Source organism: Heterodontus francisci, chromosome 26, assembly GCF_036365525.1.
Source record: "Heterodontus francisci isolate sHetFra1 chromosome 26, sHetFra1.hap1, whole genome shotgun sequence".
Classification (NCBI taxonomy): Eukaryota; Metazoa; Chordata; class Chondrichthyes; order Heterodontiformes; family Heterodontidae; genus Heterodontus; species Heterodontus francisci.
This window is the reverse complement of record NC_090396.1, coordinates 30,384,121-30,397,354: the sequence shown is the minus strand read 5'-3', so window position 1 is coordinate 30,397,354 and position 13,234 is coordinate 30,384,121. Positions and strand designations below refer to the sequence as shown.

Below are 13,234 nucleotides of genomic sequence, written 5' to 3'. Positions count from 1 at the left end.
CCTCTTACCTTAAATCTATGCCCTCTAGTTTTATTCACCCCTCCCATGGGAAACAGACTCTGGCTACCTACCCTATCCATGCCTCTCATAATTTTATATACCTCTATCACGTCCCCTCTCAGCCTCCTTCGCTCCAGGGAAAACAGACCCAGCCTATCCAATCTCTCTTTATAACTCAAGCCCTCCAAACCAGGCAACATCCTCATGAATCTTTTCTGCACCCTCTCTAGCTTAATCACATCTTTCCTGTAGTGCGGCGACCAGAACTGCACACACTACTCCAAATGTGGCCTAACCAACGTTATGTACAACTGTAACATGATGTCCCAACTCTTGTACTCAATGCCTCGGCCAATGTTAGATGGGTCAGATTGCAACTGAGCTTGGAGGAAGACAGCCGCTCTCCTGCCTGGCTCTCTCTCTCTCTCACAAATCTCTGGATCCACTGAGGTCACTTAAACCTCGAAACAAGTTGTAAAGCGTACACTGGGCCCCAACAAAACAGCAAGAGTTACCTGCAATCAAAGACTCTACATCGAACTCAAAGGACAGTAAATAAATCCCAGCTATCACCTCAAACTTTTACCCTTTATTCTTTCTACTTCTTTGTCTCTATCTGCGTGTGTGTTTATCGCGTATCATGCTAGTGTGGTCGCGTCGCGTCATTAACCGAATTAGAGTTTTAAGGTTAATAAACTTCCACCTTTTTTTTTAGAGATACAGCACTGAAACAGGCCCTTCGACCCACCGAGTCTGTGCCGACCACCAACCACCCATTTATACTAATCCTACACTAATCCCATATTCCTACCACATCCCCACCTGTCCATATATTTCCCTACCACCTACCTATACTAGGGGCAATTTTTATAATGGCCAATTTACCTACCAAGCTGCAAGTCTTTTGGCTTGTGGGAGGAAACCGGAGCACCCGGAGAAAACCCACGCAGACACAGGGAGAACTTGCAAACTCCACACAGGCAGGACCTAGAATTGAACCCGGGTCGCTGGAGCTGTGAGGCTGCGGTGCTAACCACTGTGCCACTGTGCCGCCCTTTCTTGTTTAAATCTAAGAAAACTTGTCTGGTTGATTTCTTTGCCTTACAATTGAAGCGCAGTGAATAAGGATTCACTGAGGTGGAGCTAAAAACACGGTGTTTTAAAAATTAAACCTTGTTACGGTTAAACCAAATAAAGACTGAGAGGGAACCCCTAAACACCTTTCTCAACTGATCGTAGCATTACTGTATAAATGGCATTCATTTATTTGATTAAAGGTGCTAGTCAAATGCAAGTTGCAGTTACTTGCTAGAGTATTTCCTCACATTTCCTCACAATATGACTCACATTTTTCCCAGATTACAATAATTGCACGGATGGGACCTGTTCTAGTAAGAAATTATTATACAGGGTAAAACTAATTGATTAAGCCAGTGGTTAATACTACTTCTAAATACAGCGCACCTCATCATAATTGTTCCGCTGTTGTAACTAAGGCAGTATCACTGAAATGAGATGTGGTTGCATTGATCAAATTTAGAATAACTCTGCTCGTAGGCTTGGATAAGATACAGAAAAGTATCTGTGATCATTGCTTTCAAGGCAATTGCTTATTTTATTCATTACCAATGATTACCTCCAGCCAAAAAGGAAGATGCTGTAAGTAGGAGTGAGACCCAGAGACCTGTGTGCTTCCATTGTAATAAAGCAGGTCATCTAAGAGCTGACTGCTGGAAACTAAAAGGAAAACCTGGAGGGTTAATCAGGGCGCATCCACTCAGTGAAGGAGAAGGGACCCTGATGGAAAGCACAGCAGAACAAGCTGTGGCTTTAACTGCAGTAATAGTAAGACCCAGGAAGCATGCTGCTGCAAGTGCAGGAAAATCTAAAAGGATTCCTGAAGGCTGTCAGGATCTTGCGTCTGAAGGGAGAGTAACCGTTCACCCCTCAAGTGCATAGTACTCAAGCCCATAGTAATCCTCAGGGACACAGGCGCCACTAGATCCCTTTTACTGGGAAAAGGCCTGACCTTTCCCCCAGAGAGTGCGGTAAATACCAAAATGGTGGTAACTGGTATCGGAGGGCAATGCATGCCTGTACCTTTACATCAGGTGTACTTGGAGCACGACCTAGTTTCGGGACCGGTGACCGTAGGATTGTCCCTATTTTGCCTGTGGACGGGGTTGACCTGCTTCTAGGTAATGATCTGGCGGGGGTGAAAGTGGTAGCTTCCCCAGTAGTGAAATAGAGACCGCAGGAGGTCAGAGAAACAGGGCAGTGGCAAGAGACTGTCCTCTGCTGTTTCCCTGAATGTGTAATGAATCGGCCCAAGATCAAACCAGCCCCCCAAGAGAAGACTGAATTAGCACTGCAGGCAGACGATCATGAGGTCTGTCTGTCTGAGACTTTCTTTGGAAAGTTAGAGGACCCAGGGAATGGATTAAATTAATCTTCCCTAGCTGAGGCTCAGCGAGCCGACCCAGTACTGAGAGAGTTAGCATAGGCTGCCCAGTCTGAAATTAGCTGCCACTGCTACTATTTAAAGAATGAGGTACTGATGGGGAAGTGGAGTTCTCCTCACAGACCTGAGGGCAAGGCGTGGACAGTGATTCACCGGTTAGTGGTGCTACAGAAGTACCGAAGAGAAATATAAGAATGGCCCATGAGATTACAATGGCTGTTCATGTCGGTATATGGAAAATCAGAGCCCGCAGTTACAGCATTGTCCTGTCACGTATTCGTTAACCAAATTTGAGTTTTTAGGTTAATAAACTTCCACTTTTCTTGTTTAAATCTAAGAAAAACTGTCTGGTTGGTTTCTTTGCCTTACAATTGGAGAGCAGTGAACAAGGATTCACTGAGGGGAGGTAAAAACACGGTATTTTTAAAATTAAACCCTGTTACAATTAAACCAGGTAAAGGCTGAGAGGGAACCCCTAGACCCCTTTCTCACCTGGTTCTAACTATACTGTATAAATTACATTCAAATGTTTATTAGATTAAAGGTGCAAGTTGCAGTTTCTTGCTACAATATTACAATAATTGCATGGATGGGACCTGTTCTAGTAAGAAACTAGTTGTACAGGGTACAACTAACTGATTAAGCCAATGGCTAATACTACTTCTAAATACAGCGCACCTCATCATAATTGTCCCACTGTAACTAAGGTTGTATCATTGAAGTGAGATGTGGTTGCATTGATCAAATTAAGAATATCTCTGCTCATAGTCTTGGATAAGTATTGGTGATCATTTCTTTCAAGGCAATTGCTTATTTTAGCCATTACCAATAATTACCTTGTTTAGGGGCATGCAGATACATTTTGTTCTAGTCTCTAATGTGTGACAAAATGTTGTGACATTATAACATCCCTGTTTAATATTACAACTGACTTTTTCCACTCACTTTACCACCTGTTCTAAAAATTGGAGTTTAACTCCTTAGACCTAATAACAACTTTCCACCTGCAGTTTCTTCATTAGAATAGCAATGAAACTTTCCAAACAAATAGAAAGTTCCAAGTTTGGAGCAACTTAAAAAGAATCCTGAAAACTCTTGCAAAGTTACAACAGGAAATGTTGTTGACCTTTTCATCTGGTTGGTTATATTTGGCTTGTCGCTATACAGAGATATTACAGAGCCTAAAACTTTAAATCATAAAGCTAATATGGATGAATCACAGCTATACTTCAAAAATGCTGTAAGAGGGTTGTCTCACACCATTTAATCTTTAGATCATATTCAGTATTCCTGCAACAAACACAAAGTGCGCTTTTAAACTTTAAAATGGTCCCAGGTCATGTACTGGCTATTGTTTAGAGTTTCATGGGTAATACTGCTTAAAGGGCAGACAGTTATTTACTAACATTAAAGACATCACCATTCTTCAGACACCAGTTAGCAGAATCTTGTTCCTATGTTTTACTAGTCACTCACAGAGCTCTGATTTAATTGTATACTTTGTGGTGCAGGTTGGATAGTGTAACTCAATGTTGCATTCTCAGAACAAGTACCTGTGTGAAATGGGTACTTGCAGTATAACAACAATATTCATGGTGCAATGTGAACACATTCTGGCAATGTCGTCCAGCACCAGTTACAGATAATTCTCAGCCAGCTACACAAAGTGATTACAGAAATGTTTTCGGGATAAGGAAACTCACCAGTCGATTGGCAAGGGCAATTGTCCGGGCAGTCGATTCAGCTTCTTGTTGGCATTTCAGTTTATCTGCTGTGGCCTGTTCAAATTTCGCTGTTAGTTTAGCTAAATTTTCATTCAATTGCTATGAAAGAACAAGAAAACAGATGTCGATCAATATTAGATCAATATGTAACACCAATCCATCGCTGGAAAAAAGCTGCTTATTGTTTTTTGCGTCAATCTTTCCTTATATTTCTGTGAAGCTAAACTGCAGCTTGCCAAACCCCTTTCACGGATAAGATTTGGATTATTTTGTCCAATTATATTTTGAGTTGAGTAACTGAATTAATATAAGTATTATATTCAGACCTACGACATGGCCTGTGCCAAAAGTCATAGCTGTCTCCCCTTCCCATTTCCCTCTCAAAACAATTACAGAAATAATTAACAATGTCAGCGAATGGCCCCTTTCTCTGCTGTATGATTCTCTGTTAAGATATCACCACATTTTATTAGGACTGGACTTTTTGTCTTGAAGGATGATGTCATTTGGGACATGGAAAAAAAGTGCTAAAGTTAAATTGTTTCATGTATTTCAAAACTGAAGACTTTTCAGATGATCATAATTAAAAGCCCTTCAATATGCCTCAATAGTACAACAAATGCTCATTTTGAAAGATATTTGGTACAATGTGGAGGCCTTCAACTAGCCTTTATTAATGGTTAGAGCTCTGCGCTCAATAGTTTTACATAACATCCATATGAATCTTGCATATTAATGAGGTACCTTTGGTTAGGAATGCACTGCAGTCTGCATATGTTAGGGTGAACATTGGGCACTGTGATCAATGTAAACCATCTAATTTCTTTCTACTTACAGTTATCTTGGCTTTGATAATTGACAGTTTTTCCTGGGCAGCAGCTAATTCTGCATTGGCTTTGCTCAAAGCTTGCCGCTTAGGTTCGACATCACAATAGACTTCATAAAACCTCACAATGTTGACAACCCAGGAGCAAAGGCCGGCAGCGGCAAGAGACTTGGATCCAATAAACTCTGGGTTGAATTCAGGGTCATGTAAGTATGGCTGAATAGCTTTGAGGCAGTTCTCGTGGATGTTCTCCTTATTGAAGTTGATCAGGGAATCGAGGAACCCGTCTACCTTTGCCATCATAACCTTTGCTGACTTCCAGCTGCGGTCTTTGGGTACCTTGCCGCCAATCGCTGTGAGCACCAACACGGCAGCTGTGACATTTGTCACAGCTGAGGGAGGTGAGCCAAAGGACTTCAATTCTGTCAGGTTATTCTGGAGGGAGAACAAAGTTGCAAGTGAAACTGAATGAATTTTTCTTGAAGTCAATACTAATAGTCAGGTTATATAAAAGCAAAATACTGCTGATGCTGGAAATATGAAATAAAAACAAGAAATGCTGGAACCACTCAGCAGCTCTGGCAGCGGCTGTGAAAAGAGAAGCAGAGTTAACGTTTCAGGTCAGTGACCCTTCTTCGGAACTGACAAATATTAGAAAAGTCACAGGTTATAAGCAAGTGAGGTGGGGGTAGGGCAAGAGATAACAAAGGAGGTCTAGATTGGACCAGGCCACATAGCTGACCAAAAGGTCACGGAGCAAAGGCAAACAATATGTTAATGGTGTGTTGAAAGACAAAGCATTAGTACAGATTAGGTGTTAATATACTGAATATTGAACAGCAGCAAGTGCAAACCTGAAAAAAACAGTGGGTAAGCAAACTGAACAGACTAAGATGAAATGAAATAAATGCAAACAAAAAAAATTGTAAAAAATGTCAAAAAGAATGTAAAAAAAAGGAAGAAAAAATGACTAAAAATGAAAGTAAAATGGGGGGCTGTCACGCTCTGAAATTATTGAACTCAATGTTCAATCCGGCAGGCTGTAGTGTGCCTAATCGGTAAATGAGATGCTGTTCCTCGAGCTTGCGTTGATGTTCACTGGAACACTGCAGCAATCCCAGGACAGAGATGTGAGCATGAGAGCAGGGGGGTGTTGAAATGGCAAGCAACCGGAAGCTCAGGGTCCTGCTTGCGGACTGAGCGGAGATGTTCCGCAAAGCGGTCACCCAGTCTGCGCTTGGTCTCCCCAATGTAGAGGAGATCACACTGTGAGCAGCGAATACAGTATACTACATTAAAAGTACAAGTAAATCGCTGCTTCACCTGAAAGGAGTGTTTGGGGCCTGGGATAGTGAGGAGAGAGGAGGTAAATGGGCAGGTATTACACCTCCTGCAATTGCAGGGGAAGGTGCCATGGGACGGGGACGAGGTGATGGGGGTAATGGAGGAGTGGACCAGGGTGTCGCGGAGGGAACGATCCCTTCGGAATGCTGACAGGGGAAGGGAGGGGAAGATGCGTTTGGTAGTGGCATCACGCTGGAGGTGGCGGAAATGGCGGAGGATGATCCTTTGGATATGGAGGCTGATGGGGTGAAAAGTGAGGACAAGGGGAACCCTGTCACGGTTCTGGGAGGGAGGGGAAGGGGTGAGGGTAGAGGTGCGGGGAATGGGTCGGACACGGTTGAGGGCCCTGTCAACCACAGTGGGGGGAAATCCTCGGTCGAGGAAAAAGGAGGTCATATCAGAAGCACCGTCATGGAAGGTAGCATCATCAGAGCAGATGCGTCGGAGACGGAGAAACTGGGAGAATGGAATAGAGTCCTTACAGGTGGTAGGGTGTGAAGAAGTGTAGTCGAGGTAGCTGTGGGAGTCGGTGGGCTTATAATGGATATTAGTAGACAACCTATCCCCAGAGATGGAGACAGAGAAGTCGAGGAAGGGAAGGGAAGTGTCAGAGATGGACCATGTAAAGGTGAGAGAAGGGTGGAAATTGGAAGCAAAGTTGATAAAGTTTTCCAGTTCGGGGCGGGAGCAGGAAACGGCACCGATACAGTCATTAATGTACCGGAAAAAGAGTTGGGGGAGGGGGCCTGAGTAGGACTGGAACAAAGAATGCTCGACATATCCCACAAAAAGACAGGCATAACTAGGACCCATGCGGGTACCCATAGCGACACCTTTTACCTGAAGGAAGTGCGTGGAGTTGAAGGAGAAGTTGTTCAATGTGAGAACAAGTTCAGCCAGGCGGAGGAGGGTGGTGGTGAATGGGGACTGGTTGGGCCTCTGTTCCAGGAAGAAACGGAGAGCCCTCAAATCATCCTGGTGGGGGATGGAGGTGCAGAGCGATTGGACGTCCATAGTGAAGAGGAGGCGGTTGGGACCAGGAAACTGGAAATTGTCAAAATGACGTAGGGCGTCAGAAGAGTCACGGATGTAAGTGGGAAGAGACTGGACCAGCGGAGAAAAGATAGAGTCTAGATAGAAAGAAATAAGTTCAGTGGGGCAGGAGCAGGCTGACACAATGGGCCTGCCGGGACAGTCCCGTTTGTGGATTTTGGGAAGGAGGTAGAAGCGGGCTGTCCGGGGTTGTGGGACTATGAGGTTGGAAGCTGTAGAGGGAAGATCTCCAGAGGAGATGAGGTCAGAGACAGTCCTTTGGACGGTGGCTTGATGTTCGGTGGTGGGGTCATGGTCCAGAGGGAGGTAGGAAGAAGTGTCCGTGAGTTGGCGTTGAGCTTCTGCAAGGTCGAGGTCGGTACGCCATACGACAACAGCACCACCCTTGTCTGCAGGTTTGATGACCATGTCGGGGTTAGACCTGAGAGAACAGAGTGCCTCAAGTTCAGAGGGGTCAGGTTAGAGTGAGTGAGGGGGGCAGAGAAATTGAGATGACCAATGTCTCGCCGACAGTTTTCAGTGAAGGAAGTCAGGTTGTTGAGTTATCAATTTCAATGCATTGCTTTGAAGCCTGGAGCTATAGTCTGAATTTTATATAACATGAGTCATCAAATGTAAGGCAATGAAACCCCCTGGTGGTAACATAAATCTCTAACGGCTTGTTCGTTCTAAAGTTGCTGAGTCCCCACTGTGTCCTTCAGCAGTTGATTCTAACAAGATTAAGGGAATCAGAAACAAATGATCATCAAACTTGTGACAATCCTTGCATAACTGACCTGGTTTAGTGCTTCTGAAACCTTTTTTAATTAAGTAAATCCATTTCACATGAAAATCAAGGCCAAACATGAAAATTGGGGCCTAATAAGAAAAGTTGTGGATATGCAAATTAAACAAAGATGTCAATCGTGTGACATTTGCGTAAATAGGCATTTTGTTATATTAAACAGACACATTTCTGTCAAAACATCTTGCCAATGAATAAAAATCAATTTCTGACTCACACTGTAATATTCACTTGGACCATCTACATTCTTTCCTAAAGGGCAGCTAGCACCTAAATCCCTTTAAACTAAATTTAGTTCCGATGTTTTTTTTTTAAACTCACTCCTATTTACTGCAATCTAAAGCATCATGGTTATGAACAATTCTATGACATCCTATTGTGCTGAAAGACAAACATGTATACTAAAACATGAGCCCTGTGTGTATGTGTGTGTGTGTGTCTGTCTGTACAAGCGCATAGTACAGTGCCTATAGTTAGAGTGAATTAGAGTTTATTTTTAAGGAAAATTATCACTGAAAAAGTTGACAAACTCATGCTCTACTTTGTCTTTGTTGTTTTATACTTTCATTGTCCTATAAAATGGTTCCCTTGGTGGCTCTCGTCAATCATTTTCATTGGAAAGGAGGCTTACAACACAGAATGTCCTTGCACGTCAGTGACTTCAACATCTTCATAGATTGGCTCTGTCTGAGTGCTCACTCCACAGAGGTATTGCACATCCTCATTAGTTTATAAACAGCACAGATCTTTTCCTATGGGTATTAAAGATTAAACCACCTGTTCTTCTTCCCTCAGCATGAACTGTCAATGAAATCACACAGGGCTTTCAATCAAATTCAATTGATTTAACATCAGCTCAAGAAACATCCAAACAAAATGTTGACTTTGATAATTATTGCTCTGCCAAAACAAAAGGCTACATTTTATCTTCTTAAGTACATCAAAATAAATCTTCTTAAGTACATCAAAATAAAAGGGCGGCGCAGTGGTTAGCACCGCAGCCTCACAGCTCCAGCGACCCGGGTTCAATTCCAGGTACTGCCTGTGTGGAGTTTGCAAGTTCTCCCTGTGTCTGTGTGGGTTTCCTCTGGGTGCTCCGGTTTCCTCCCACATGCCAAAGACTTGCAGGTTGATAGGTAAATTGGCCATTAGAGATTGCCCCTAGTATAGGTAGATGGTAGGGAAATATAGGGACAAGTGGGGATGTGGTAGGAATATGGAATTAGTGTAGGATTAGTATAAATGGGTGGTTGATGGTCGGCACAGACTCGGTGGGCCGAAGGGCCTGTTTCAGTGCTGTATCTCTAAACATAAACAAATCACATTTCTAGCCGATCAGTGACCGAAACACACAATTTACTGTTACATTATTTAACTCAGTGTAAGAGGATTTATACCCTAATTTAAGAGAAATTAAAAGAAGATAAATTGGGAAGGGCCTGTGGGAGAAAATTGTAATATTCCCTTAATTTATGTCCACTTGGCACAACTACCTTTCCTTGGTGTTGCAGATACTGACGCTGGAAAGTGACGCAAGGTGTATTACAATATATATATGTTGTGCAGAAGAATAAAGAACAAAGTAATCGTCATGCCACAGCATGGAGAGACAAAACTGACTCCATGGTACAGTTGTCACTTGTCAATAACTGCCTAGGCCCACACACAGTCAACACTCCTAACATCTCTCTTTAGGGTTTGGTGTTCATTTCCTGCCTTACAATTCTGTGAAGTGCTTTGGGATGTTTTTCTGCATTCAAGATACTAAATAATTACAAGTTCTTATTTTTCTTTTGAATTCGTTTGAACTCTTACCTTATTCAGAGTGTTGAGAGCTTCCTGAGCAGCAATAAGGGCAGGTTCTGCTTTTGCTAAATCCTCCTCACAGTCTTTTTGTGTCCGGGTAACTTCCTCAGCAATGAGAGCTACCTTGTGTTCTTCTGCATCTGCAATGGCTTTTTCTTTGCTTACTTTCTCTGTTTCAACTCCAACTACTTGAATCAGCTTGTCAGCATCTTCATTTTTCTGTTTCAGCTCAACTTCCTGCGCAGCCAGTTTAGCTTTCAGATCATCCACCTGGTTACGGGAATTAAATATAAGGGAATAATTACAAAATGACTAAAGATTTGACATTTGGTTTAGTATCCACATTACATTCACATGATCTTAAAATGTTAAACTGTTTTTCTTCATGACAATATAATTAAGGATAAGGAGGGGCATTTGGCTATTCATCCATCTTGAATGGCCCTGAAGTCTCCCTGTTGCAGTATCCAATTGATTCTTAAATGATTCTGGGTCATACGAACATATGAATTAGGAGCAGAAGTAGGCAACTCGAGCCCTCGAGCATTTCCACCTACCCCCAATAACCTTCCACTCCCTTGCTTATCAAGAATCTATCTACCTTGCCTTAAAAATAATCAGTGACTCTGCTTCCACCGCCTTTTGAGGAAGAGAATTCCAAAGACTCACGACCCTCTGAGAGAAAAAATTTCTCCTCATCTCTGTATTAAATGGGCGACCCCTTATTTTTAAACAGTGACCCCTCGTTCGAGATTCTCCCACAAAGGGAAACATCCTTTCTACATCCACCCTGTCAAGACCCCTCAGGATCTTATATGTTTCAATCAAGTCGCCTCTTACTCTTCTAAATTCCAGTGGATACAAGCCTAGCCTGTCCAATCTTTCCTCGTAAGACAGCCCACCCATTCCAGGTATTAGTCTAGTAAACCTTCTCTGTACGGCCTCCAACGCATTTACATCCTTCCTTAAGAAAGGAGACCAGTACTGTACATAATACTCCAGAACTCTCACCAATGCCCTGTATAGTTGAAGCATAACCTCCCTACTTATGTATTCAATTCCCCTCACGATAAACAATAACATTCTATTAGCTTTCCTAATTACCTGCTGTCCCTGCATACTAACCATTTGCGATTCATGCACTAGGACACCCAGATCCCTCTGCATCTCAGAGCTCTGCAATCTCTCACCATTTAGATAATATGCTTCTTTGTTATTCTTCCTGCCAAAGTGGACAATTTCACACTTTCCCACATTATACTCCATTTGCCAGGTCTTTGCCCACTCACTTAACCTATCCCTTAATCCCTTTGTAGCCTCCTTATCTCGAACATCTTCACAAGCTCTTTTATTACAATTTATGAGTCGTTCTGCTTGATTCAAATTAGCCCAAGTCTGTCAAACTCAAACGTTGGATTAACTATTTTCATCATACCATCTGTTCTATCGGGCAGTCTGCAATTTATTGTTTTCTGAATCATGGTCAGTTCAAATATATAGTTTGCATGACTTGCCCTCATTTCACATTCCATCTGTCAGCATTCCCCTCAGTCTTTCATCAATCCATCCTTGGACCATTCCACCAATCTCTAACCATTGAGAGAACCCCAATTGTGAATAATCCCAGTTTTCTACCCATAAATATTGTCTTCCCTGCGTTCTAGCAGGATCCAGTCCAGAGTTCTTGTACTGTCAATCATTAGTTCCTTTCCCAAATTTCTTGTAAGGAGTTACCTAAATTGTGACAGCTTGGGCGAAATAGCCCTCCTCATGTCTATTCCAAGTTTGAACCAATATTCACATATATTCCCAAACAAATGAAAGTAAAACTGAAGTAAATATATAACCACAGCTGGTTGTGAGGGAGTTACAACATTAAAATTGCTCTTTCCTAAGTAAAGAAAAAAGAACTTCAGAAATTTCACATTTATGCCAGGGTTTTTTTAATGACTCACAGTAAAGCACTCTGAACATCCCTCTTAATTCAAAGTTGTTCAATTGAACTCACCTGACAATTTAAATATCTTGCACTATATTCCCACTTCAAATAGTGAGTGAGAGAGAGAGATAGAGGAGTAAATCTGCAGAGTTATCACAGAGATGTACAAGAACTATAATGTGGGAGTCTTTAATTACCAAAATATTGATTGGGATAATGTTAGAGTAAGGGGAAAGGAGGGGGAGAAATTTCTGAATTGCTTTCAGGAGAACTTCCTTGGCCAGTAGGAAGGAAGCCTTGCTGGATCTGGTGCTGGGTCAAGTGAACTAAGTGTCTGCAGGAGACCACTTCGGCAAGAGTGATTGCCATAGTAATGAAGAAGAGCAAGGGACAATTTAAAATAGAATTTCTAAATTGGAAGAGAGCTAATTTCAATGGAATGAGAGGGAATCTAGCCAGAGTAAAATGGAACTAAAGACTGACAGGAACAACAGTAAAAGAATAATGGGTAATCTCTAAGAACAGATATTTCAGGTACAGGCTAGGTACAGTCCAACAAAGGAGAAAGACAGAGAAACCAAAGCCAGGACTCAGTGGATGATGAGGGAGATAAATATGATTAAACAAAAAAACACAGTGTACGATGCATGTCAGGTGAATTTGTGTAGTGAGAACCAGGCCAAATACAATAAGCTGAGAGGGGAAGTGAAGAGAAACAAATGTCCGGCAAAGAGAGAATATGAGAATAGACTGGCAATAAACATAGAAGGGAACTCAGAAAAATCTTCTACTGGCATATAAATAGTAAGCGGATAGTACGAGGTTGGGTGGGCCCTATTAGGGATAAAGAGGGTGATATATGCTTAGAGGTCCATGGCAAGGTTAGAATACTTAATGAGTACTTTGTCTCGTTGTTTATTAAGGAAGAGGATGCAGATCAAATATCAGCAGAAGCTGAGATGATAGATGTAATGGATGGGTGAAAATTGAAAGGCAGGATGTACTGAAAAGGCTGGCTATCCTTAGAATGGATAAGTCGCCTGGTTTGATGGCTTGCATCCCAGGTTGCTGAAGGAAGTGGGAGTGGAGATAGCAGAAGGGCTTGCCATAATCTTCAAATCTTCCCTAGATACAGGGGAGATGCCACAGGATTGGAGTGTGACAGATGCGGCATCCTTATGCGAGAAAGGGTGTAAGGACATTCCTAGTGAATAGAGGCTGGTCAGTTTAACATCAGTGGTGAGTTAGGTTTTAGAAACAATCAACAGACACTTGGAGACGTTTGAGTTAATTAAGG

At 42.3% G+C, this 13,234-nt stretch overlaps 1 protein-coding gene across 1 annotated transcript in view; it reads right to left on the bottom strand.

The window, feature by feature from the left end:
• LOC137384244 (dynein axonemal heavy chain 9-like) overlaps positions 1 to 13,234 on the bottom strand; it is a 584,247-nt gene that overhangs the window by 236,693 nt on the left and 334,320 nt on the right. Inside the window, exons 49-51 of the mRNA XM_068057979.1 lie at positions 10,008 to 10,268; positions 5,021 to 5,446; positions 4,165 to 4,284 (exon numbers count right to left, since the gene is read on the bottom strand). Coding sequence (XP_067914080.1) covers positions 4,165 to 4,284; positions 5,021 to 5,446; positions 10,008 to 10,268 — 807 coding nt within the window. The remainder of the gene's footprint in view (positions 1 to 4,164; positions 4,285 to 5,020; positions 5,447 to 10,007; positions 10,269 to 13,234) is intronic.